The following is a 27786-nucleotide window of genomic DNA, read 5'->3' on the forward strand; positions in this document are numbered from 1 at the left end:
CAGTTTATTCTTTCAGATGACAAAAAGTCATGCTGAACTCAGCCCTGCAAAATATACGTTCTGATCTTCAGAGACCGTTACCTTCTATAACAACAACAAATAGAGGTTTACAGATAGAAGCCTGATTTCTTAATTTCCTGACTTACAGATGGAAGTTCGTGCTTTCTTGTTCCCCAGTATAATTAGAGGCTCCAATATAGGTCACAGACCAAAGACGAGCAACCTCAGAAGAAATATTAGTACAAAAGTCACAAAATAGAAAACAATAAAGATGTCCACTATTCCAGAGCATCCAACTTCCACTGAAACTTTCACTAATACTTCTGGGAAAATACTAACAACATCATTCAGACAGTGTTTGAATAGAACGGAAAGTTTCAATTTTCTGTATTTAAAGTTTGTATTTAATATATTTAATTTTAATTCCTTCATAAAAGAATTACTTCCAGGAAATACTCAGATCTTGACAGTCTTGGTAGAAAACAAAACAAAACAAAATGAAAAACCCTGTTCTTTACAGTGATTAACACACTGCCATGTGTGATGGACCCACTTCAAAATATCTTTTCTTTCTCCTTCTAATTTTAATCAAAACAGCACAGTGAGGAAATACTTGGCTTGACTGAAAGCATAACTTTTATTATCTGACACAGCTTGCCATAACAGTCTAGACAACAGATTTTTTTCCTAGACAACTGATGTAGAGAAAAGCTTAATAAATGCAGTTCTAAACCAAACAGAAACATACCAATCTTAATAGAAGCACTCATAAGATTCCTGGTCAAATAAAGTTAAATAAAGAAAAATTGTAGCCAAAAAATATTTAATAGTTTCCTGCTCTTTAATTCATTGGTTGTTCCAAAGTTCGTATCTTCTAAGCTGCTTAAAAACTCTAGTACTTCAGATAGCAGCATTATTATGGAACTCTATCATAAAATTACGAGCTAAAAATAATTCCAAATTTATGCACAAGCAAATTCATTTTATCAGTAAGGCTTAGCCTTTCCCTAAGAACATTTCTAACATATTCACAGTATAATATATCACAGAAAATCCATATCTGGCCCACAGATCTTTGGATTGTAGCATTGCAAGATGGCAATTCATTGTGTTTGATGAGCCTATTCAGTTTTATCCAGATGTCCTCCAAAGTTTGATTATTACAAACAGACTGTTCAATTGTCCACTTTGCTCTACAAAATACATCCAGTTTCAGCCTTTCCAAATTATTCTGCAGTTCTTGAGACAAAGGAAGACTCTTTTCTTTGATCTTAGCACTAGGGAGAGAGACACTCCAAGACCTTTTCAATTTTTGTTTTCCATTAGATGGTGGTTCTTCTCGATTCTCCAAGTTAATTGGTCTGTGAACAGTTCGAGCTTGGACTGAAGTCTGCCCATGACTCAGGTTAGACTGAAACTCAAGGAGATTTTTTGTGCAGTCATAATCAGGAAATCCTGTAATATATTCTGAAGCTGCAGAAAGTTGTTTTAATTCTTCCGCTTCCTCAGAAGAGATAATAGGTGGCTGCCTTTTTGGTTTGAGGGGAAGTCTGTTTAAATCATTTGGAAACCAGGGTGTAAATCTTGGTAACTGACGAATGGGAAACTCCTTCACTGCTGCTTCTGCAAATTTTTGCAGTTTTATTAGATCTCTCTGGTGTGGTCGATAATGCAAGACCACGTCCATGCTTGTACTGCAGGTATCCAGTTATTCTTAGTAAAAGGAACAGTCTCTTGATTAGGACTCTCAAATCTAGATTGCAACACATCTTATTTACAAGAATTTCCTTGTCTCGTGCTGCAAAGACGAGTGGAAAACAGGACCTAAAGCAGAAGTATTATAAAGAATAAGATACTACCATATTAAGAAACATATGGCCAGGATATTTTGTAAAAAAGCAACATGTTGTAAAAATAAACTAGAGATATGTATCAGAACATTTCTACTTTACCCATGCTGAATATTAGTGACTGTATCCTATCATTGCCAGCATAGCTTCAACACACAGAACATTACCTGTATGCACACAGTTTGCTCAGTGCTGTCCCTCCCAAGGGTATTCCTTTCACTGTCACCATCTCATCCTTGTCATCCACTAAGACCCATCATTATTCTTGGCATATCTTTGGGATGGATATTAAAATGGTTTTTTTTCTAGTTACAGACAACTCAGAAGTTGTCTCAGATCTCAAATTTTCCATACTAAGGTAACCACAATTCTCTTTTCCCAAAGATTATTACGCACACATATGGCACTATATTACCAACATGCATGTCAAGGTATGAAGTTAGAGTAAAATATTTCATTTAAAATATTACCATCAGTAATAAGATACACAATTACCACTTCCTACTATATCCAATTTGCAAGTCAAATATATTTAAAGAAATTAAAGAGGAAACACTGTTTTTCACAGGCTAACCAAGAGAATATAAACAACTAGAAACATTAGGTTTACAATGATAAAACAACTCCTCCTGAAATAGTAGACAGGTATAGCTGTCTTTAAAGTTGCAGTTTTAAGGGGAAGTGCAGCGGATAGACAGCGCTTGTGTCTGATTTTTTTTTTCCATTTTATATCGGAATTATACATTTAGTTTTACCCTCAAAATTTTTGAGCCATACACGTAGCCATTCTTTTCAAATAACTTAAGGACACACTTTATATTTAAAAAAAAAAAATCTTTCTTTCATGCGAAAATTATGTTTTCCTTTTTTCCCCTGCAAACGCTACTATAAAACATAACATAAAACACATGCATTATTTTGCGCTCCGTTTCTCCCCCCCTCAAACAAGTTTGCAATCCTAGTAGGCTCCCCACCAGACATCAGCAATAGACAACGTTAAAAACAATAAAACCTAGAATTGCTTAATCATTGTACTGCCAATATTTAGCTTGAATTATACATAATGCAAAGAAATTCAGATGCTTTTTTTCTCTCTTATTTGCAAAACCTATAGCCTGGACACTGAAATAAGTTTTAATGCAAGCCCATGGATCCTACTGATTTCTCACAACAGCAAAACAAAGATATATCACAAAAGTTTTTGCTTTGAATTAATTACTACCAATATGCATTTGTAGTGGCAGCTGATGCTGTTTCATGTTCTGGGTTTTTGGTTTTGTTATTTTGAGTGCATCTGGCATGTGTACGCATACATATGAAAAAAAGTTTATTATCTTTGAATTTTAATTAACAGATTTTACAGATTTTGTGGATTTTTTTAAACAGGTAGACAGCACAAAAACTCCCCAGGAGCGTGGTAAAACTAGTGTATTGACAGAAGATGGATTCTGAAGTCATTTACACACATGCACTACTTTATGCACCTGAATAGTCTCACTGATTTATAATTTTTACATAATTTAAGCTGTAACTATTTACTCTTCTTACATAACAAGCTACATTTATTTTCAAAACAAGCACTATTAGAAAGAGAAATGTATAAATATATATTTTTTGCCTGAAGTAAGGTGAAAGTAGATTCAGGCTTCTCAATGCTTTGATTGTTAACTTATTGGTACACAACTGCCAGCAGGAATATCAATTTCTTTACAGAGCTGCCTTGATTTTTTGTACTAAACTCTGCAAGGTACCTGATAGGCACCTACATTTTCATTTTCACCTCTCCTCTGTGACTTTTGAGGCAAGGATGTAAAGCCAGCAGCTGTTCATTGAGCAAAAGGTTAAAAGGGCAAAAAGCTCTCTACGCTGAAAAGAAAATGTGAAAAAAAAGATTTCACAGTAGCTGCTGAAACGCTTTGGCAAAATGCACACACATCGAAAAACCTCAAGGGCCCTGTCAGGCCAGAAGGCCACCCACGCGCAGGGACGTCCGTGCCTCCAAACGGCTTCGCCGCTCCCCCTTGCGCCCACGGTGCCGGCCACCCCCGCGCACCCCCCTCCCGGGCCGGGCCCCCCCCGCCTCGGGCCCCGGGCGGACACCGAGCCGCCGGCCTGACAGCACCGTACGCCCGGCCCGGGCACGGCCGGAGCGGGCCGCCTCCCCAAGGCGGCCCTGGGAGAGGCACCTCCGCCTCCCCGGCGCCTCCGCCGCGGCCCGGGCGGCTGGGGAGGGGAGGGGAGAGGAGGGGCGGCGCGGCGGGCCCGGCGGGCCGCGCTCTCGGTACCTTTCAGAGCCAGCAAGTGCTCCTGCTTAGGCTGGTTGATGTCCATGGCGCCAGCCTTCAGCCGCCTACGGCAGGACAATTAGGGCAAAATCCCTCCGGGGGCAAAAAGCGCGCGACCGGCAAACATGAAATATATATGCAAAGCCTGGGCGCTGCAAATACCTCTGAACCCGGAAACGGCTCTCCCGGGGGCAAATCGTCACCAACCGGCGCCGCGGGGCGCAGGCAGAACTACAGTCCCCAGAATGCATTGCCGCTCTCCCCACCCCCGCCGAGGCCGATGTCATGGGCGGGGCGGCCAAGTGCGCAGCGGGCTCTCCGCAGAAACGGGCCTCGACGCCGTCGCAGTGCATGCTGGGACATGCAGTCCTCGAAAACCTAACAGGCCGGGGCGGGGGGGGGGGAGGGGGGTTGTGCCGCTCGGCACGATGGGAACGGTAATTCTCTGGTGCGAGTCCCCGGAGCCGGGCGCAGACCCGGAGGGGAGAGCGCATGCGCCCTGCCCCGCGCCCCCGCCGGCCCCCTTCCTGCCGGTCGCCGCGCTGCTCCGCCCTGCCCAAGATGGCGGCCCTGGGTGTCAACAGGGTTGGGGCCGGTGCGGGGCTGGACGCCAGCCGGGGGCTCAGCGGCAGCAGCAGCCGCGGGCCGGCAGGCGCTGCCGTGAAGGTGAGAAGGGCTGTCTTATCCGCGCCCCTCCCCTCCCCGCGCTGCTGCATCGCTGCCCCTGGCGAGAGAAGGGGGAGCGAGGAGGCGCCGAGCCGAGCCGAGCCGGTTAGCGCCCCGGGGCCGCCTCGGCCGCGCAGAGCCGCGCTGGCGGCTGCCCTCCCGTGGGCCTTGCTCTGAGCGGGCTCCCTGGCCGCGGCGGAGGGCGGCCGCCTCACAACGGGCAGCTTTGTAAGCGGGCACAGGTCACGGGTGGTCTCCCTGAAGGCCCCCAGGAAGGCTTTTGGGCAGCTCGCGGGTAGGGCTGCCCACTGATGTCTTAGGGATGGTCGTTTTTGTGAATGATGAACAGTCTTCCTTTTTCACTAATGGTTTTAAGATGTTCCTGCCAGCTTGCTACTGGGTTTACACCCTCATAATTGGCTAATTTGGTGTGCCTGACTATTTTGTATAGGTCAGCTGTGAAAAGAAATTTTCTCCACCAGCTGCCTGTCTACTTTGGAAGGGTCTTTCCCCCTATTTCCTTTTCCTGCTAGGAAACTTCTTATTCAGTTGTGCTGGGTGCCCAATGAACTGTTTGTGAGGCTCTGTGTTAATTGGAGTGGGCCAAAACTAATCCTGATCAGATGGGAGCCCAAAGAGCTGTAATGTTCTGTTCTCTTTGTTGTTGCTATTCCTTAATGGATCAGTATTTGTGCATATGAAAAACTCTTGAGCGCCTGTGTGCTGTGATTGCAGGAGCTTTCATAAAATAAACTGTATTACATGGCTTCTTATATGAAGTTTGGCTTTTTTATCAACTTGGAAACAAATACAGTCTCTTATTAAATTATAGGTTCTTGAGTGTGGAGTCTGTGAAGATGTATTTTCTTTGCAAGGTGACAAAGTTCCCCGGCTGCTTTTGTGTGGCCATACTGTCTGCCATGACTGTCTTACCCGGCTTCCCCTTCATGGCAGAGCAGTTCGTTGTCCTTTTGATCGACAAGTTACTGAACTAGGTAAGAGAATGTAATTCTAAAACTTTAAAAAAAAAAAAAAATCACCCAAGGATATAGAGAAGCCTCTGACATAATAAGAAAAAACGTGCAAAAGTTTGTTCCTGTGTGTGGGCTAGCAGACTATGCTGTGTGTTATCAGAGCCTTTACAACTCATACCTTTGATTTTGCTCAAAATCCATGAGAAGAGTAGAGGTAGAGAATAAGGGAAACGAATGGTGGATGGTATAGGTGTGTAGTGTGCAGGACCCAATAACAAAGTTAAATGAGTTGTTTTTATGCAGTCGTCTTTATTAACGTTACCTGAAATATTAGCGAAATACAGCAAATGTGGAATGTTTATTTGATTCAGAGAAGCTCATAACACTGTTAAATGTTAGCAAAACAGATATATTTTTAAAAAGTCATAGTTCTTATTTTCTTCTGGAGTCTGAAAGCTTTATACCTTAAAAGTCTTTTTGTAAACTTGTATTTACAAAGTGAATAGTTTATTTTAAATCAGTATTGGTTGGAGGGTTCCTGAATGGCTGTTAGGTTCCTGTTGTCCTAAACACTAAACAAACCATGCAATTAGTAGCTTCTTTACTGAAGTAATTTTCTGGATTAGTGATGAATTGTTAGAAAGGGAGGTGCTAATGATAACAAACCTGTTTTTAAATTGTAAAATACTTCTGTATCTGAAAGCTTGCCACGATCAGTCAGTTTTATCAACAGGAATAGCTGTTAGGAAAATAGGAAAGATGCAGCTTTTATCCCTGAGTGGGAGTTTGTTCCAGGCAACAGATGACACATGCTTATAATTCCTTCAGAAAAGAAACTGCCTATTCGACATATGGTTACGGAGAAAGCACTTATCGGAAGAATTTGTACCAAGGAGAACTTGTTAACAGAACCGATTGCGGTACCTTTGGAAAGGCACAGGAAACAAAATGCTTTCAGAAAGGGAATTTTCTAATGTAGTAATCCATGAAAGAAACGTTCAAATACTAGAGTATCTTGAATAAGCATTTGCTTTGTGTAGAGAAGAAAATCTGTTAAAGTGTAGGCCAAACTGAGAATAATATTAGGACGGTACCTGGCATGCTTTCATGGAAACTGAAGTCAGAAAAAGAAATAGCAGACTCATATGAAAGAGCATTTGCACGGAGGAAGAGATAGTATGAGTGTCAAATGAATGAGTGCTGGTCTAAGAATGTGGCGAAAACAGTAACAGTTGTTTTACATTTTAGCTATAATTGTACAGCTGCAAGAGATTTCTTGAAATATGCTTTTAGAAGGGTCTCAGTCCTGGTGCTGTTGTGAAGCTTTTCTACGTAGGACCACTGCTTATGCCTTATAAACTAAAAGCAGACGTTTGTTCCTGTATTTCACGTTTTATTGTACATTCTTTTATACCAGACATCTGAAAATATACTGTAGTCTTTTTTTTTTATGACTTACAGGTTTAACAAAATCAAAGCTTTATAAAAACCATCAATAATTTCTTTATCTTATACTGAGGAGCTTCTGATGGAAAAGAAAGCGGAATGTTATTAAACTAGGGTAAGGCCTCATAAGGAGCAGAGAAAAGCTTCAGCTTTTGTGTGTCAGATTCTAGACCTACAGGCTAGTTCTAGAACCAGTTGCTCGAAAAAACAAAAGTGGAAAACAAGCGAAGTAGCAGGAAGGTAAAAATGCTTCTGTGAATAAAAATGTTTTATTTGGGCCAATAGGGGGTCATAGCCACTGCAAGTCTCACTGGGTCCTTATAAGAAGTGTCTTAAGGAACCGTATTGCTTCTAGCATGTAAAAATGGGCTGTTCTGTGACTATGTCCTGTCATGGCCCCTCGTGGTTTAAGTCTGTGCGTTTATTATCTTGCCCTGATCACCTAATAGTTACTGCTGCTGGTTAAATCTGCTGAGATTGTGGCTCTGTTTCCTTCAGGCAGCTCAGGAATGGAGCTGGGGGGAAGGCATGGCAACTGTGGGGCTTGTTATGAGGGTTACCTCCCTCCTGCTCTTTGAATGTCAGCCTTTGAATGAGGAAACAAGCTCCCTTTCCCACGTTCTTGCAGTTGCTATTCTGCCTTTTAATGAGGTAGTCTCAGGCAGCTGCTTAATGTCTAAATTTAGATTACAGGATTACTGTCAAGAGAATGTTCAGTTGAAAGAAAAGCTGCATAATCAGGGCATGAAGCTACCTGAGTTGAACAAAATTCCTTAAGCAGTAACAAGAGATCCTTTTGTAGGCTGCTTCTCGTTGGTCACTTAACGTATACAATCAGCAGGTAAACTTGCTGCTTTTCCTTTGCTCTTATCATTAAATTACTTAATACTATATGCATCCAGCTTTTCAGAAGGAGTGCTGGGAACTTGCCAAAAGCAATACTAGGAGATCTGTATGAATGCTGTCTTTTCTCCCTTCTAAAATGGGCACTTGCTTTGAATTTGCTGTCTTGTCTCTTCTATATATGTGTAAATGGGAAGGCAGGGCAAAGAAATACTTCATCAATCAGGATTTCTGGAAATACGGAAGCTGCAAGTGAAAACTGACGATGCTTTGTTAACTTGTTTAGCAGAAAATTCTAATAGCTCATAAAATCTTACCGTGAGAGAAAATATTTCATAATGGATGGGTAGAACTAAAGCCTATCCAAGCAATTTTACTTTGCAGAGTAGACTAAACATAAATTTTGGAGAGTTCTTATTAAAGTTGCTTGTGACTAATCTTCTGATGGAAAATTGTGAATGGATATATACATGTTGAAAGTATGTGAGCTATCTAACAGTTATCTTCAACTGAATTGGCGTTCTTTAATGAAAAAGACATAATGGGAAAGCTTTTTGAATGGGAAATTTTCAAACTTTCGAAGCCCTAAATTCTGTATGATGTTGTCTTAGGCAGCGTATTTAGGGAATGTCTGTAAAATGGTCTCTTTGGAAGAAGAGATTCCTCTTGTAGATCTCTCCTTGAAGTGTCCTGCTTTGGGAGGAAAAGGTATCTGGCATCTCTTGCTACCAGGTTTCCCTCCTCTTCATGCGTGGAATTAGTTTCTTTCAAAATACGTAGACCAGGGAGTACACAGAGAAGGATGTGCTACTTGTAGCAGCTTTGGAATCTCGGGCTTTTCATTTTAGCGTAGCAGCTCTTCTAAGTAGCCTTTAATTTTGATGGGGTGGTGTTTTTGTTTTTTTCACCCTCTCTGCTAGCGTCATGTTATAAAGGTGAAACTGCTCTCTACCTGGTTATTATCATTAGAACTTGTTCAGCGGGTATCTGCAAGTTTTGGCATCCTCCATGGAGTGCATCCCATTGATATTGTGTATATCTTATGTGTTCTTTTGATGGTGCTAAGGTAAAAGTCAAAACTTTGTGCAAGATGATGTGGTTATAACTTTGTTCTCTCTGCTTTGTTCAGTTTTTTAGACACAAGTTGTGCTTTTATTCCTTATGTTATTTGTAATCTTTTCCCAGACAAGCTTCATGCTTTCAAAACTGACATATTGCTGGCTGGAGTGGGCCTTAGTATCTTCACACAGCTCTGTCACTGTCTCATTCCTGGCTGACATATTTCCTGCTATTCATGTTGTCATCTTCTTTTGAGAAGAGACAGATTGTGTAGCGTTTTTGTAATGGGCACAGACGTTCCCTGTAGGCACAAGAATGAGGTCATTAGGCTCTCTTATACTTTAGACCTAAGCAGAATTTGAACTAAAGTCTACAGAGACTAAACAAATCTATTTACATACCTTATCTATCAGTATTTTTTTTAATACAAAATAGATACTTGGTCAGCTGGTTGAAAGTATGCATTTTGAAGGTGCAGTCACTTTATAGTGCTTCTGGTGTGAAAAGCAGCAAAGTGGCTGTTTCTCAAATACATAAACTTTATGGTAAATACCAGTGAAATGAGACATGATCTTCTATGTGGCAGTACATGTATCATAGGGTGTGTACTGATTATAAATTATATTTCAGCAGATCAAATGAGAAGCATACACGCAAGCTTTGCCTATTTTTCCATCAGTGCCCAAGATCAACAGCATGCAGATGATCTGTAATATGTATTAGCAAACTTCTGCATATATAATAAAAAGATAAAGAATGTAAAACCAGTATAACTGTGTTCTCCTGACAGCCTTAAGTTATAAACTATATGTTTATAGCGATTCTGCATTTATTTTATATTTCTGCTGGTTAAATTTCTGTAAATCAGTTTTGCTTTGACTTTTTTTGGCATGACTTTCTCTCCATGCTAAGCATGGAACAGGAGGAAGAAGAATTAGCATGGTTCAATTGAATACTAGTATGTAAACTGAGAGAAAGACTTATTAAGGCTATTCTGCTTTTTTCATAAACATATTACAACCTCTGAAAGAAAATTCTTCTGTAAGAAATTCTGTAATGATTGAACAGCTTCTTTCTCTCTTCATTTTATGCAGTGTTTGGTTAAAGACTAAGGAGTTTGGTATAAATCTATTTCACAAGAAAGTTCATTGTTTTGTCATTATATGTCAATATATATACTCTACTATTAATGGCTATCTGTATACCTAAGAGGTCCAAGTAAGCAATATCAGTAGGCATTATATTGGTGTGTTGTTCATGTGAATATATTGCATACTGTAGTAACTGAAGCTTGTGCCCACAGTCATTCTACTATGGGCTAGTGCTGCTTGAATACTGTAGAAGGGAACTGTCTAGTCAGTTTTCTGCACTTTGCTCCCTGGGAGTTAGTGTCAGTCATCTAGACACAGTGTTGGGAAATTCAAGTCCCATTTACAAACTGTTTACATAACTGAGCTCCAGAAATGGATATTGTATCCTCTGTTTATTCAACTTGTAATGAGAGGTGACCTTCTTGGTGACATGAGGAACACTGACCCTGCTGGGAATGCCGGAGCTGAAAAAAATAACTAAGCTCTGAAGTCAGAATACATACAGGCAGAAGACTGCAGTGCTAACTGTGAAATAGTGCAAGACCAGAACATAATCTCTGAAAATTTGAAGGTCTCTGTTAAAGGAATACTACTTGGTGGTGTGCACTGAGCTTATATTGGGTGTGAATAATGCAATCCCTACCAGAGAAAGCTTCCACTGTAGAACTGATAGCTGAAAAGAGTACAGTCATGCTTTTACTGTGAACCTAGCTTCAAAGTTACTAGTCAACTCCTGGTAGGCCGATTTCCAGGGAGAGGTTTGCTAAAAATGTCCTCTTAGTAAGCATTCTACCTGTTCCAACTCTTCCCCCCCCCACACCTTTTTTTTTCCTTTTAACATAAAGCGTTGCTCTATACCAGTTGAGGGTGTTGGAGGGAAGAACAGTTAATCTATGCTACCACTAATAGCTGTAGGAAAAGTATGCGCCCAACTTTCTCTTCTGAGCTCTGCCTCTTTCTTGCGTATGAGGCAGATAACTTCTTGCTGGCAAAATTCAAATTAGAATAATGGAGGCAGCAGTTTGAATTGTAGAAAATGTCTGGAAGAGAAAACTGTCTGTCTTAATTGCAAACTACACAAAGCAGTATGGTCTACAGCGTGAGTCTGATTCCAGTTTGCATTCTCTTCAGAGGTGTCATAGCACTGTTGCTCTCACCATGACCAGCCATGGTACACATCTCATGGGACTATTTATTTTTCTCCTTGTCAGCAAGGCAATTAGCATTAGATTATTCCATAGGGATCATTCAAGTAACTGCATGTGTTGATGCTGTATATGAATAGCCTTGCTGGTGTTAATTAGGACTTTAACTGGATCCCAAATACGCAGAGGTAGGGGTGTTTGGACAGTAGACAACTTCAAAAGTTGACCTGCCCCTGAATTAAAAAAACAAGTGACCCTCCTTCTGGAAACTAATGGTGAATTCAACACTGAGCTCCATTTAAAAACACATCTTCCTTATTCTCAGATTGTCCAGCTATAATCAGTCATTCCTTATTTTCAAAACTACTTAGTTGTGATTTAGCACTGGTAGTCAGCCTGTTGCACTTAACCAAATATAACTCTCTAGATCTTGTAAATTCAGGAGAACATCGGATTCTGTATACTCCATCCTTGAAGATGGAAGACTTGCCCTGTTTGAGGAATATCTGGTCAACAGATTACTAAAATATATATTGCTGCTTTTTTATAAAACAGGCACTCTGAGAGAAAGGTCCTAGATATTTTCTGTATAGACAGTAAGAATGATTTAAAAACTAATGAGCTAATGCCCAGAGATAATTATCTTTGAGGTGCCTTTACCCTGCAACAGAGAAGATGCCTTTAAATTTATGGTAATCACAGAATGGCTGAGGTTGGAAGGGACCTCTGGAGATCATCTAGTCCAACCCCCCCCGCTCAAGCAGGGTCCTCTGGAACACGTTGCCCAGGACCCTATCTAGATGGCTTTTGAGTATCTCCAGGGAGGGAGACTCCACCACATCTCTGTGCAACCTGTTCCAGTGCTGAGTCACCCTCACAGGAAAGAAAGTTTTTGTTTTTTTTTTTGTTTTTTTTTTTTTTGCTTCATGTTCAGGTGGAACTTCCTGTGTTTCAGTAGTAGACATTGATTACTGCTTTCCTCTGAAGAGTATGAGATTTCTTCTTTTTCACTGTATGTAGTAGCACTACTGTATGTGGGTCCTTCTTCCTGAATATTATTTTAACTTTTATTCAGGTTTTTACTCGGCTAGGATCTGCAATAGGTGTTGTATCTTGTGACTCAGGGAACTCAGTGCAAATCCTTCAGTTTCTGTTGGCACTGTAGAAATGTTTCCTTTACCTAAGTTTGCAAAATATATTAAAGATTATAATATACATAGCTTGCATGTTCCTTGCAGTCTCTAGCAGGATGATGATAGGTATCCCGGATTATTTTAGATTTAGAAGTGGGTTTTTTTTTTTGGGGGGGGGGGGGGGGAGTGGACAGAGGTGGAAACATGAATAATTGTATTAGCCCTTTAGTAGGGGAAACCTGTGTAAATATTTAATAGTTCCATGGTGGAAGGAAGGAAGAGGATGGAAAGGAAGTGTGAACTTCCACAGAAAGAGTAGTAGTTATATCTCACTCCAGTTTTCTCTCTTTAGATTGTCAGGTTCTTAACTGGTTTGTGGAGCACTTAATGACAGCATTTGCTTGGTGTTTTTTTTTTTTTTTTCTCCCCTCCCCTTTAATCTAATTCTTCCTTAAAAATAGGAGATTCTGGTGTCTGGGGCTTGAAGAAGAATTTTGCTTTGTTGGAACTGCTGGAACGACTGCAGAATGGATCTGCTGGGCAGTGTGGGACGACAGAAGAAGCTATTGGCCTATCTGGAGAGGTACTAATTCAAAAAACTGTTGATTAGTTGGCTTAAAATCTGTATTTAGATGGGAAAATTCTTTTAGCTTAACAAAAATGAAAGCCAGTTCTATATCAAATATAAAGTTATCTTATTAATAAAGACATTGTTTTGCTTACAGTATCAAGTTTTTAATGTTTTAATTACTTGTTTCATTATATGCAGTGACTAAAACGGAACAGAAAAAATCACTACCCAGAACATACACTTTTTTTTAGGCTTTTAAACTTTTCTAAAAGATGTTACTCATTTGAATACTTTAGCTGTAGTAATTTTAGGAGAGTTTTCCACAGCTTTTTAAAGTTCTTCCTAAATGTTTGAAAGCAACTCTTCTTCCCAAGTGTTGCTTTTCTGTAGTCATTTGATATCATGCGATGGGAAGTACTTCATTATTAAAACTAGCTGCTTTAATCATATCAGTGTTAACAACTACTATGCAGAAAGTATAGTGGAGTGCCACTCATGGAGTAAATGGTTGTCTTAAGGGCATATTTGTCTTTGGACGTTTCGTCCGTCTGTAATTTTGTGATCATTTTTCTCTAATGTCTGTATTAGAGGTAGTGTCTGGAGCCTGAATTATTTTAGCTTTCAAACCTTTAAAACTTCTACTGAAGTTTGGACTTGTGGAATCTCTGGACACCTCTAGAAGAATCTATTGGAGTTGACTGTAAAGGAGGAAACAAACTTTTATTTTATTTTTCGTTAGGAAGTCGAGAATTTAAAAGCAAGCTTTGAAAGTATTCTGAATATTTATTGACATGCAACTTTTAAGAAAAGTCTACTTTTTAGACTTATATTGGTGATAACTTCTGACTTTTTCACAGTTACTGGAATTGGTTAATAACCGTTTCAGTTTTGTCTTTTTTTGTTAGTGTATCATTCGCTGCGATGAAGATGAAGCCCATGTTGCCTCAGTTTATTGCACTGTCTGTGCCACTCACCTGTGTGCAGACTGTTCCCAGCTTACTCATTCTACAAAGACACTAGCGAAACACAGGCGTGTACCCCTTGCTGATAAGCCTCATGAGAAGACCATGTGCTCCCAGCACCAAGTGCATGCTATTGAGTTTGTTTGTTTAGAAGAGGGCTGTCAGGCCAGTCCACTCATGTGTTGTGTCTGTAAAGAATATGGGAAGCATCAAGGTCATAAGGTACTGTTAAGGATCTGTTTGTTTGTTGTGCCATGGGGTAGCTTATGTTAATGATATTTATCCAATTTAAGTATAGAAGATTATCAAGGAAAGGGAGTAGATGTTTGATACGTCTTTATGGAAGTAACTTCATACTGTTCATTCCCTTTTCCTTCATTTCAGATAACTGCTATGGATACATGCAGTATTTAAAAAAAAAAAAGCTGTTTCTAAGACCGCAATATGGTTATTTGTACATTAAGATGGAAAGGCCCTTTATCTGATGCAGTTCTGAACATCACTGTGCTTTGTCATCAGTTCTGATAATTGTTATTCAGCAGGCAAATATTAAATTTGCCCAACCTGGTGTAGTCCAGCCACATCTTTGTTTTTTAAAGTGATTATGGAAAAGAAGCAAATTTGCATGTTTACTTGTGTAATTGCTAGATTGCTATCTTAATCTTAACATAATCTCTAACTCCTGATTCATACTTTTTAAGTTTCAAGTTGTTTTTCATTTTTACCTGCCTTTCCCTCCCCTTAAATATATATATATATTAATATGTAGTAAGATGGGATGATTAAGGAAGCTATTTATGCTTAAACTTTGATATGTTACTTTCAATTAATAGCATGCCGTCTTGGAACCAGAAGCAAACCAGATTCGTGCATCTATTTTAGACATGGCCCACTGTATAAGAACCTTCACAGAAGAAATTTCAGATTATTCCAGAAAATTAGTTGGAATTGTTCAGCAAATAGAAGGAGGAGAACAAATAGTTGAAGATGGAGTTGGAATGGCCCATACAGAACATGTATGCTTTTTTTCTTTCCCGCAAGCATTGCATTGCATATTTGTTTTTGTAGCTTGGTTTGTTTTTCTTCCACTTGTAACAATGAAGACTTTTTTCAGAGCAGTAAATTATAACATACATGATTACAAAGTGTGTCATTTTAAGGAAGTTCTTTGAAAATTAAACATACGATTTGTAAGACAAAAACGTTAAGTTCTTATTTTTACAAAGTCAATGGGATTTGGACATACTCGGCACTTCTGAATATTGCGGCTTACGGCAGCAGATGGAAGGGGAACTTACAGTCCGCCACAGTATTTCTTCCCTATGTGAAAATAGGGAGGAAATACGGGGTTATGTAATTACAAGTATAATGTTAAAGTACTGTGATAGTTTGTCTATCTGTCCTCAGATACTGTGATATTACTGTTTTTTTTAATCTTGGTCAGTAATAATTTTGTTGTTGTGTGTGTATACATATGTGAGCGAGCTGCTGTGACTAAACTACTTGTTTATCAGAGTAACTTCTTGGAGGATCTTCGTCTTGGGGCTGGTAACACACTCAATGCGACTGAAACTTGAAGTGTGAGCCAGTCAGCCAGATGTGAATATAAGTTAGAAATTGGAATAAAATGCAAAATATTGTACTTCTGGGATCAGCAATAATCCTTAATCAAATTTCTTCTTCCTCTCATGACTGTAATGCTGTAGGTACCAGGGACTGCAGAGAATGCTCGCTCATGTGTCCGAGCCTATTTTTCTGATCTTCACGAAACCCTTTGTCGTCAGGAGGAAATGGCTCTTAGTGTTGTTGACGCTCATGTGAGAGAGAAGTTGATTTGGCTTAGACAACAGCAAGAAGACATGACAATCCTGTTGTCACAGGTTTCAACAGCTTGCCTTCATTGTGAAAAGACCTTACAGCAGGTAGGTTGGCAAGTGAGCTGTAATGTGGGACAAGAGATCTCTAAGTTAAGCTCTAAATTAAGTTTAGACTAGAAACTAAAAAAAATGGATGGCCCTCTGCGCTCATGTTTCCTTCATAATGTTAAAATGATACAACATGAAGTATTCATTGTAAATAACATATCCAGTACAACAGCATCAAGTCCTCCCGTTCCTGGAAATCTTGTAGCCACAGGATATAATTGCATACTGTGAAGTAACTTCTAGTTATTCATGGAGTGAGTGGGAAGAGAGACGAAACTGAAGCAAAAAAACAGTATTTATGGGAGGGATTTTACAGTTGCTATTACCGCTATAAATGTTTGAAGATAGTTGTTATGTGAAACTGATAAAGGAGAAATGCATCTGGGCTAAATAATTTTCTGTAGGCCTTGCAGTCTGGATAATTTAGTATTTTTATTAAACATGTGAAGAAAGTGGCTGTATGAGAGTACCAGATGGATCCATTAGTCACTTAGTTTGACAACAAAAAAGTAAATAGCATATGCAGCAAACAGTAAATTGAATGTGACAAATTATTAATCTTTTCAGTGTTTTTTATTTAGTGCCAGTGTCTGGCTACTTAGTCAAACCCACATTTAGTGGGCACTGTTTGACATTCCCAACATTAGTGGCTAGATGTTACTTCCTTTTGTGTTGTATGTTGCTGCATGCTGCAAAGTGCTGTTGTATTCTAGCTGCTGGAATTACATATGAATGATATAAATATTATTTATTTCATGACTCTGTAGTATAACTTATATTGTTATCCCTAGACTAAGAGAGGTCAAAGAGTAACTTTTTTAAAATGCCACAACTTTTTAGTGTTTGCTAGTATTAAGGAAGAAACGCATGTGAGTTTAAATAGCGTTTTTGGTAAATGTTCATCTTTAACAGCAGTGTTTATATTTAAAATGCTTTACTTCTAGCCATCATATTTGTGTTGGTTTTGGTTAAATTAAGTTACTGATGGGAAGGGGTACTTTTGTTTTTTATCTTTTTAGGATGACTGCAGAGTAGTGTTGGCCAAACAGGAAATTACAAGACTACTGGAGACATTACAAAAACAGCAGCAGCAATTTACAGAACTTGCAGATCACATACAGCTGGATGCTAGCATACCTGTCACTTTTACAAAGGTATTCTTAATCTTGTGAAAACATATCTACCATTTTATGAAGTTCCAAATGTAATTTAAAAGAAAGCAGGAATAATACAGCATCTTTATGATGCTGTGTTTGTTGCAGCAAACTTAAGAGTTCAGCATCAGTTACAGCCACAGTGTCTTACCGTATGATGCGTTCCATCTGGCATTTGAGCAACAAAATAACTGTTCTGGAATTAGTCTGAGAAACCAGCATTCATTTAACGTTAGCTACATCAATAGCTTTGTTGGAACATAGCTGCTTTCCTTTAAATATTCAACACAGTCACTGTGAATTTTAAAAACACTTTGGAAACATTCCTCCTTTGTGCATTCAACTCAGGTCAGGAACCTACCACTTAAAAAAGAGACAGATGTGTGGAAAATAAGGACAGCATCACTTCTGCAAAATGCATGTTATCTTATTTCTTGAGTATTGCACACCTATTTTAAAAAGAAAAATGCCAACATATGTTCCAGTTCATAACAATCAAGATGTATTTCTTTGAATTTATCAAACAGTGATTTGCATTATTCTAGTAGGTTAGTATTCATTGATAGTTTGGGCAGCATCCATCTTCTAGGTTGGTTTTACTTTATGGCTTTAATATTTCAATCTCATATATGCTTTGAAAGGGATGAAATTGTTTGCATTTTGATAATGGTGACTCTTTTTACCTAACAGAGTACATAAATTTGATATCTGAAGAACAAAAAATATTTTGTATATTCATTTGCACTGCCTCATCCTCAGTGAGGGAAGGATAGGTCCTGTTGTTACTGTGGTGAAACTGAGGATTTAACTACTGCTGTTGAAACTCTTCCTATAGGAAAAGGATGCTTTCATGTGGATTCTGTTCCAGTCACTTTGTATTAATTATTAGCATTTTTATTAACATCTGTGTTCCGTATGGCTTTCTGTTAAGATATTTCTTGCCACGTCCTTCCGGCAGAGAACTGTTTTAATCTTTTTATGTTTCTGTTACTTCTGAATTACCTACTTTGTTGCAGAATTGGTGCAGGTATGCAGCTTTTCTCTAGATTCATCGATAACTGCTGTTCTAAGTTCATGTTCTCACAGTAATTACTAATTATAGTTTTTAGATGTGCCTACATCTTGTCTTTCGGCATGCAGTTTACTTTAGCAATGTATGTGTTCTAGTAGTGTGGTATCAAAAAATCAATTTCTGCCAAATACTTTGTTTTGTAACTTCAATAAGTTTCGATTTCCATGTAATAATTGCTTTATCTGCCTCAGGTAGGAAGGTGAAGGTTTCAGTCAGCAGATCTCTAAATGCAACACTTTCACCTCTGCCCCTCCTTCCTCTATTTGGCAGAGGCAAGAGATAATAGGATGGGGGAGACCTGTCTGCAAATCCCTGGTTAAATCTAAATGACATTGCATGTGTGAAGCAGCACGTACAGCTTTTGCAGAAGATGAATTACATTCTGCATATTCAAAGAGCTGACTGGTGCTATCTCACAGGACTGTGACTAGCATGTTGGAGTGCTCTCTCTTGCTCTCTACGTATTTCTTTCGTGCTCTCTCTCCCTAGGAGCTGTTAGTCTGACTTAGAAAACATCGATCAGGAATTTCTGAGCATTTGGAAAGAGAACGGTTGCAGCTGGCTTGGCTGCAAGATCTGAAATAGGTCCTGGCTCAGGGAACTTGAAGTCTTCAAACGTCTTTCCATATTTTGGCCTTCTTGGGAAAGAAATGGGGTGTCTCTTTGTTCTCTCCTGTGATGAACTGTGATTCTTACCAAGTCATGTGAAGCCCTGATTCTCAGTTTCAAAGGTGCCAAAGCAAATGTCACTTTTCACAAAAATGGCAGTAGTTATGAAAAAGCAGAATGGAAAAAATGGCTTCAGTCCCTTTTTTACTTCTTGTGTTCCCTTACTTCTGATATGAAATTTAAAGCTCTCCTTCTACACAGTGGCCTTTCAGGAAGCTGTCATGCTGATGCCCGCTGCCAGGGAATGCAGTGAGGCTTGGTTACCTGAAGGGTCTGGGTCTGGCAACAAGATCAGATTTCAGGTAGCAGTAAAAAGGGATTTATGTTCAGATGAAAAACTAAACTCTTGCTCTGTGGTTGAAAGGCCTTTCTCAGGATCTCTAATGTGCTAAAGGCTGTATACGTTATAAAAAAGCATTTCGGATAGTACCAGGTCAGAGGAACATGAGAATTTAATATCCAGTGAAGGTTGCAGAATCACTGACTTCAAGTTGGGAAAGAAAAATCCTGCCTGCTGTTCGAAGTGCATAGGTTTTAGCCACACTGCCTCACTGATAGTTTGAAAAACATAAATAGTGTTGTTTCCCCCTTCTAAACAACCAAGGGAAATGCCATGCGTAAAGCACTGAAAGGGAGTAAAAATTATTTGGAGACGTTTCTGGGAAAATATGCTGAAGGCTTTCAAAGCATATATTAGTGTAAGATCTTTATTTTTTCAAATATTAAGATATTGTTTCCCACAGATGCTTCTTTACGTATGCATTTATGAAAACTTTGACCAAATAAGGTTGAGATCTCTTCATGTACTTAGTTTGTTGGCAAAGAAATGGCTCCTCGTCTAGGAAGTGTGATCTTTGTTTGAAGAGAGTTTGTCCTGTTTGTCCTGGTCAAATTCTTGATATAGTTTGTAATGAGAGCGGTGGCTACAGGATGTTATGTCCATGATTAACAATTTTTCATCCTAAATAGTTGTTTGTCCATGCAAACTGAGGAGAGGGTTAATGATAAGAAAACTATACCTGAGACAGAAAAGAGGACTTACCCATCACTGTTAAAGCCAGCATGGGAAACTGGTAACCCTTACCAATGCTAATTTTATTATTACCATCTTAATGTTATTTGTTTTTTGCAGTGTGATATTTGCATCTTCTTTCTTTTCCATTTCCCCTTGTTTGTTATGATTTCTCAAGGTCTTTTTACAAGGAACGTCTTTGGATATTGCAATAGCATAAGGACACTGAGTTAAGCTGTATTGGTCATGCTAGCAGTTTACTACTTGGTCTGCGACAGAGGGGAAAATGGAGTTGAGTCAGATCACGATGGCACACATCTGGCTGTATAAATGGATCCTGTACATATGTCTTGTGTCACATGAGGTGGATGTTTAGATGTACGGTCACACTTGTGTATGTTGGTCTTGGATGAGGAGATGTTGTAGTATTTTGCGCTCTAGAAATAGAATTTCTAGTGCAAGAAGAAATAAAAAGCTGTATGGCATAAACAGAGTTCTCATGTATTGCCCAGCACAGTGGCCCCCAGAACCTCCAGATCTTGCAAGAAAACAAATGTAATGCTGCAGGGTTCTGACTTCAACTCTGTTTCATGATAGCATTTCTAAGTATTTGAAAGATATGTTTCTGGGACACACAGTAACGCATGCTGTTTGTCTTATGGTTTATTCTTTGCTGCTTTATGGTAATAATGTAATGTAATAACTTGATCATTTTTGGCCTCAGCGCATTCAGTACTTCTGGTAGCTTGATAAATTATTTGACTACAAATACAAAGCTAATTCTCTCTCCTTGCCACCAAGTGAGACTTACGTGTATTTTTTCAACACCATTTCAAGTTACTGCTTGGTGCTGATAATATTGCTGTAATGTGCTAAAGGACTGGAAGTGGCTTGAGGTGAAGAGGCTTAGCTATGGAGCTTCCTGCTGAAAATAATTCTGTGGGTATGGTTACTAATAGTGCAGTAAAACTTAGTGGAAAAGCTCCAAAGCTAGCAGGGAATTCTCTGGTCAGAGAGTTCTCACTAATTGCAATGAACAGTTTATCATTCTTGGCCCAAACCCCATGGCAGAGGAATTTGAAATTGTGTTAAGTACAGACATACTAACATGAGAATGGATGTTTTTCTAAGAGATACATAATAACTCAGGCAGAAGTTGCAGATGAAATTATTGGGTGTGGTGGTGGCTTACATTATTGCTGGTGATGACTGGCAGGCGATGGTGCTTTCTACCTTTGGAATCTATGTATTTAATCACTTTACAAATAGTGATGAGATGTTGAGTGTCTTAAACATGTGTTGACTTTCCTAAACTTGCTCTCTTTTTGTATTCTCTTTCTTCCAGGACAACAGAGTACACATTGGACCAAAAATGGAGATTCGGGTTGTCACTTTAGGATTGGATGGAGCTGGCAAAACAACTATTTTGTTCAAGTTAAAGCAAGATGAATTCATGCAGCCGATTCCAACAATAGGTTAGTAGCAATGACTTGTATGTAATGATTCTCTGAGCATTTGATTTATCTGTAGAATTTGGTTATTTCATCTTCATAGAGAATAAGGCTATGAAACTTGAATATTTTTATTTTAGGTTTTAACGTTGAAACAGTAGAATATAAGAATCTGAAGTTTACTATTTGGGATGTAGGAGGGAAGCACAAGTTGAGGCCCTTGTGGAAGCATTATTACCTCAATACACAAGGTAAGTAGTATCTGCTGAATAAAGGTGCATTCTTCATAAATCCATCAGACAGTTCATGGAGCCAAACAAAATTAGAATCTCTGCTAAACTGACTTTAGCTGACAACAGGATGTGCAGTGTTCCAGAAGTTCCCATAGTGATAAGTAGTACTTGCCAGGTATAAACTTTAAACAGCATTTGAAATGAAAATACTCGGCCTGTAGGAGTCTCTAGTTAGCAACTTAAAACTTCTACAAGCTTCTGACTTGGTATTGTAGTGAAATTAGATCTAGTCATAGACTAGTTTACGAAAACAATTCTGAACGATGCTGACTTGGAAATTTGTGCTATGCTTCTCTAAATGCTCCATAGTTGTTTTCCAATTTAGAAGGGGGTTCTTCATGAGTTCATTGAGAATTACCTAGAATACTTCAGAATGATGAACATCAGTTGAAGCGTTCCATTTTGTGTGTTGTTCCAGCCTTCGCTGCAAACTTTTAACATTTTATATCTTCCTATCTTTTTATATTTTTTTAAAAAAATTGCATTTTGGATTTCTGTTGTCCTCTTAAAACTTCCCTATAAACATCAGGAACATTGAATCACGTCTGCCTTGAAAAATTGCAGACCTGAGGCAAAATCTAAACAGTTAATATGGTACATCCCTGTAGTAAGGTCTCCTCCTCCCCCCCCACCGCCAAAAGCTGATTAGTTTAAACTCTGTCCTCTAGTTCTGTCTCCCTAACTCTGCAGTCTTTCTGGCATCTCAGTTACCCTCTATAATGGATAGTAAAATCTACTGCTGCTATGTCAAACTTAATTTAATAGGACTCCACAGTCTTCCCTGGTTCTGTAGTCCTCCCATAAATACATGTGAGAACAGCAGGGAAACTGTTCTGATTTGGCTGAAGTTGTAGGTGTTACAGCCAGTTCAGTGAAATTGGAATAAAGTCGTGTAGGAATTTAAACCTTTTCCCGATTCATTTATGTTCAAACTGAGATATTTAATTTACACAAGGTAAATCTGGTTTTAGACCTAAGTAGTTAAAGTATCATAGCCTTTATGTTAGAAGAGGCAATTTTTTTCCTTTTTAGGGTGAATTCTAGTTTTTTATTGATAGATACATGAGGCGTTCCTCAATACTCCTGAAGTTGGAAGTTGTGCACTGCTGAGAAACTTCATGTAGAGGACTATGTTACAAATAAATTTGTTAGCTGAAAGCTAACACGATCCAGGGTTTATATTTGAACATCTAAACCTTTTTCTTTTCCTTTCTTAGCGGTGGTGTTCGTTGTTGATAGCAGTCATAGAGACAGGGTCAGCGAAGCACACAGCGAACTTGCAAAATTATTAACAGAGAAGGAATTGCGGGATGCCTTGCTGTTGATCTTTGCCAATAAGCAGGTACTTGCGAGTTGTCATGCGTGGGCCCCCCCTGCCGTTACTTTTGTCTTTTAGTTTGTGCAACAGATTCAAACCTTCTGTGAACCCTCTGTCGTGATTAGGATATAGGAATGCTGAAGGGATATAATGTAGATGTTTTTCCTTATGCTTAAAGCTGATAAAATAGCCTAAAGTAATAGATTCAACAACCAGTTTCTGTTTTATGATTAAGAAATAGTTGATTCTTAACTGTTTAACACACGCTTTCCAAACAGGAAAGCCAAATATGACTTGCAGCCATTTTCAGGCTGAGCTATCAGTTAAAAATAAACTATCTCAAACTTACTACATAAGAATAATTGAGTTTGTGTATCTGGTTCTGCTGCAGGATGTAGCAGGTGCGCTTTCAGTGGAAGAAATTACAGAACTGCTGAGTCTCCACAAACTCTGCTGTGGCCGGAGCTGGTACATTCAGGGTTGTGATGCCAGAAGTGGTACAGGACTTTATGAAGGATTGGACTGGCTTTCAAGGCAACTCGTGGCTGCTGGTGTCCTGGATGTGGCTTAGTTTCACAGCAGCTGCAATTTTAAGGTTGTAGTTGACTTTTGTTTTGTTTGCATGATTCAGGATGTTGTGGCCAGGTCTGCTGTGTGAAGGAAGAGGGGGACTTTATTTCACTTGGTGGTAACAGAAAAATGTAAACCTTTTGTCCTAGATGGGATAACTGGTTCAGTAAATTTGTGCAATTGTTAGTGTGTTTGAAATTTGATATGTTTACAAGTATTGTGATGGGCTAGTTACAAGGGTGCCTTGAAACTTTTTTGGTGAAATTAGGTTGTTACAAGTTAAAATTCCTCCTTGATAAATATATGCATTGGAATTCATTTAATAATCATGACATGGTCACAGTAGCTAATTGGTATCAGAAGATTTGAGTGATTTAGAAATACTTTCCCAAGAAACCATTCTAAAAGTTCATCTCAAGCTATTTAGAATAGTCAACTCTGACCGTTGGTCAGAAACAAATGGTGCTGCTCTTAATATCTTAAAAATGTATTCACCTAAAGCTGGCATTGAAAATGACATGTGAATACACTGCAAAAGGAAAATGTCGTTTCCTCTGCCCCTTATTTATTAGATTCCCCATTTGTAACCAGAAGGGAAGAGAACATAATTTATTGAGGAAGAACTGAGAATGGGGAACAGTGTTGCAGCACTAGTGGGCTGTGGCATGACTAGGGTGCATGCTTGGTGTGGCAGGGAGGAGACTTGCTTAAAGGGTGCATGTGCTATATTAATTATGGACAGAATATAGTGATATTGAGGTGGAAGTGTTCTGTGTATGCTTGAGGATGTAACCTGTCCTTAGAGATTTAACTTTTGACTCAAGTCAAATGAAGCTTCAAAAAAGAATTACTGAAGAAGCAGTATGGTGAAACATCAGTCCAGCTATGTACCTCTATGTAGAGGTCATGCTTCCAGAATAAGGTAGTAGCCTTAAAATATTAAATAACCTTTTGTAAAAGCAGTGTACAACTAATTATAACTCTTAGAATAGCAGATGGTAAAATGTGACATAAACTTTATTTATATTCTGTTTATTCTTACTGTATCTTCTATGTGAACTGTCACCAATCCCTCTATTTTTAAAGGTGATTCATTCACAAACCCATGAAATATGGTTGTAGCACTGTTTAAATTTAGAGAAGGTTGGAGTGACTTACTGATGTCTCCTTTTCTGCTGCATGCATGGTTCTGATAAGTTATGCCTGGTATGCACACCTCGTATGAATCTTCTGGCCCTTCAGTTGCACAACGATTGCCAACTGAAGAACCTATGCCACGCACCTCTGCACATCAGTAGAGGAATTACAATGAGCATAGCCAATAGATCAGAATTACATATCATCTTTTTTTCCTTCCTGGGGTAGAGATGAATCACTCAGCAGAAGTGAGCAGTGTTGTTTCACGGAGTTTTTTTTGCCACACTGGAAAGCCTATTTATCTGGAGTAGGGCTCTGAACCTCGCCTGGAGAAGAAAATGTATCCCATCATCTGTGGCTATGACTTCTATCGTACTAGTATCAATTTTATGATGTTTTTCCACTGCATACATACATTAGGCAAAAGCTAAGAATGTGTAAACAAGTAATTTAGTAAACTTGCACTCTTGAAGAGGAAGCAGTTGTGGTTAACTACTCCTTCCTAATGACCGTTGCTTATAGCTTTCTCTTGTTAATTAAACATCACAAAAATGGTGTTAATGCAGCTTCAGATTCTGCAAGTCTAATGACCTGAAGAGCAGCTGAAAGAACACTAAGCTTTAATGTAGATATTCGTGAAATAGGCTTACATGCCTGCAGACGTGTATGGATACTGAGAAGGGGTAGTTACTTTCTTTGGAAAGTAACCTGATAACTTTTGTACATAGTTTACAATGGCTGAAGGGTGTTTTGTTGCACCACGCCAACTAAATATTGTTCATTCTTCCCAGCCTGCAACTTCTTGCACAGTAGACAGTTGGCTGCTCCGACTTGAGTATCTGCTTGGCCCGTGCTGCAGAGCTGTCCCAGATCTAGTTAGTGCTGACTGTACTTTTATAGCTCCATTTCTAAAATATGAACAAGTTCTGCTAAGTGTGGTAGATGCTTCTCTGGAATACTTTTAACAGAAAAGACATGAGTTATTCAGAAAATCCTGAATCTGAAATTTTGTTTTAGTTGGCTCAGGCTTTGGTTACACAAGCCTCTCAGACTCCTAGCTGTAGTTCTAATTTGTGTTATAAAATGTTCAAGGTGACCAGTTTGCTTTTTTCTAACAGTACATTTGGGGGCAGAGAAAGATACTCACTCATGCATATTTCTGAGTACAAAAGGATTGCTTGTGATGTGTGGAATGCTACCATTAAAGTGTTTTTAAGTGGAACTTATTTAAGATGACTTCAAGTAACTGTGAAAATAAGTGTGGCATTTGTCTGTGAACTCTTTTGTGTTAACAGGTACACTAAGAAGTTTATTTGTATTGTAAGTTAATATTATATATATATATATAAACTGCTTCAGTTGTAAATTTAAGCTTGTTTCACCATTTTTATTAAACTCTTAGTTTTTAGTGTACTCACTTATGCAATATGTAATTGGAGTACTTCCTCGACTAGAACTTAACTCAAACATTACTAACTACAAGGATTATTTGAAAAACTGAACAACTCTTTGTAAGGTTTTGACTTAAATGTGAGCCTGAGTGAATACTGCATTCAGTGATGGTGTTTTGCTTTCTTTAATGAATCTTGGTGCAAAAATAGTAAGTCTAGCCTAACTGGAAAAAGTGCTTTATCACTTGATATGGCATTACTGTAAGTTACCTTCAAATTTATTGTGGACAGAGTGGTACTGGAGGGTTTTCCTCTGAAATGGTTCTTGATTTGATCTGTTGGAAAGGGTGAGAATGGAATGATTTTTTGGAAAGAAATGGCTCTTTCAGTGGAAACAGTTGAGTTGCTGTAGTTTAGTTGCCCAGAAAAATGAACCTTTAAAGAACTAACGTCACTAAACTTTTTTTTTTGTGTGTTTAACTTACTGTAAACACTCTATCCCTGAAGATATTCCTTACTTCACTGAAAACAAGTTTCTTAATGATTGCAGCTTTTGAGGGAATTAATTTGATTAGTATCTTCTTTCAAAGAAATGGTATGAGATAAAAACACTACCACCTATTACAGTGATTTAGCTAGACTTATTTCATTTACTAGAACTGTAAACACAACCCCCCCCCTTCATTATGCAAAGACAGAAAATCTATTCATGCTCTTATCCCTGAAATGAGTGATAAGTGCTACAACATCATTCCATGTCCCTCTGTCCTGCCTGAATTCTAGAACAGGAATCGTACCTTTATTTGTTCACATGTAACTAGTTATGAGCTGAAAACCTGTGGTCTAGGCATAACCTGAGATGAAATACATATCATTAAATAATGAAAAGGAAATCTGTCCCTTTTACAGTTTCAGCATTACAACTGCGTTAATACAAAGATCTGCAACTAATGGCACGGTAAGAAGGAAAAAATTGCATAATAGATTAGATTCTTCTGAAGTCGTACAGTTTAAGCCTACTAATGCTGTTGTACCAGTCTTCTGTTTTGCTTTTGGAAAGCAACAATAAATGTTAATAATTGCTTTTCTGTTGATGTGAACGAAAACTTGAGTATGGAGAAATATACCTTTTAAAACCACTTGTGTTCCAGTCCAATTTATTTGCAAGTTTAGCATGCTGTAAGCTCCCTATTCAGCTTTCTTTTGTTGAAGAAAAATGGGATGTCTTGAACTTGAGAATCATAAAACCTTCATCAGTTTTTTCTACTTGTCAAACAGGCAAATTATCTATGCTAAATTAACTAACTAGAATCTCCTCCTGAAATGTTTTTAATTGTGCTAATGAGTGCTACAAAAATTTAAGCCTAATTTTTACCATTATAACTTACTTACAGCTTCCTACTTCCAAAACTGCTTTAGGGACACTTCTGGATTGTTAGGTACCATCAAGACTCTTAGTTATATATGCGGGCTTTTGTAGCAGGGAGTATAGATCTTCCCTACAGAATAAACTGGAGAGTATGAGCCCTCATGAGCAGACTTGAAGTTCTGTTTAACATCTTATATCAAGATGATGACCTGAGTTGATTAGAACACTTGATTTCATAAATCAAGTCATCACAAATGTGAACTCCTTAGAGTCTTGCACCAGTGCAATGGTGTATTTAGAGTAGACTTAGTTACCCAGCATAGTACAGGACCATATTTTGCCACAGGTTCACTACGGCCTAAGACATTGGCTGAGCTTTTCTTGAAGACTGCATCAGAAC

At 38.7% G+C, this 27786-nt stretch overlaps 2 protein-coding genes and 1 pseudogene across 10 annotated transcripts in view; 1 reads left to right on the forward strand and 2 right to left on the reverse strand.

The window, feature by feature from the left end:
* The window catches only part of LOC104146886 (trafficking protein particle complex subunit 13), a 27769-nt gene extending 23285 nt beyond the window's left edge, over positions 1 to 4484 (reverse strand). For 2 of the 7 annotated variants that reach the window (XM_068924576.1, XM_068924575.1), the window contains exon 1: positions 4298 to 4484. Coding sequence is in view for 4 of the 7 variants with exons in the window: in XM_068924573.1 (XP_068780674.1) it covers positions 4136 to 4181 (46 nt within the window). In the remaining 3 variants the exon portion in view is untranslated. Of the gene's footprint in view, positions 1 to 4135 lie in introns of all 7 variants that reach the window. The other 5 variants (XM_068924571.1, XM_068924570.1, XM_068924573.1 and 2 more) reach the window with 4 other exon arrangements.
* LOC138064025 (shieldin complex subunit 3 pseudogene) lies at positions 622 to 1808 on the reverse strand (annotated as a pseudogene).
* A 76-nt stretch (positions 4485 to 4560) lies between the features above and the next one.
* LOC104146883 (E3 ubiquitin-protein ligase TRIM23) lies at positions 4561 to 27156 on the forward strand. 3 transcript variants are annotated; one of them, XM_068926390.1, is made up of 11 exons: positions 4561 to 4801; positions 5634 to 5796; positions 12954 to 13075; positions 13969 to 14247; positions 14859 to 15041; positions 15732 to 15947; positions 16970 to 17104; positions 21203 to 21332; positions 21449 to 21559; positions 22819 to 22943; positions 23311 to 27156. In XM_068926390.1, exons 1-11 carry the CDS (start codon positions 4628 to 4630, stop codon positions 23488 to 23490), a joined length of 1818 nt encoding a protein of 605 aa, XP_068782491.1. In that variant the 5' UTR covers positions 4561 to 4627; the 3' UTR covers positions 23491 to 27156. The 3 variants fall into 3 exon arrangements, with proteins under 3 accessions (XP_068782491.1, XP_068782493.1, XP_068782492.1); XM_068926392.1 differs by lacking the exon at positions 5634 to 5796 and having other exon boundaries at positions 4566 to 4801; XM_068926391.1 differs by lacking the exon at positions 13969 to 14247 and having other exon boundaries at positions 4655 to 4801.
* Positions 27157 to 27786: the final 630 nt, after the last annotated feature.

This window comes from Struthio camelus, chromosome W (assembly GCF_040807025.1).
Source record: "Struthio camelus isolate bStrCam1 chromosome W, bStrCam1.hap1, whole genome shotgun sequence".
NCBI lineage: Eukaryota > Metazoa > Chordata > Aves > Struthioniformes > Struthionidae > Struthio > Struthio camelus.

What these genes read in the sequence shown, in the direction of transcription:
- LOC104146883 (XM_068926390.1), top strand. Translation starts at nt 4,628, where the DNA reads ATGCGCCCTGCCCCGCGCCCCCGCCGGCCCCCTTCCTGCCGGTCGCCG. An exon ending in CGGCAGGCGCTGCCGTGAAG is followed by an intron (nt 4,802 to 5,633) that starts GTGAGAAGGGCT and finishes ATTAAATTATAG; the next exon opens with GTTCTTGAGTGTGGAGTCTG. An exon ending in GGAAGCATCAAGGTCATAAG is followed by an intron (nt 14,248 to 14,858) that starts GTACTGTTAAGG and finishes TTCAATTAATAG; the next exon opens with CATGCCGTCTTGGAACCAGA.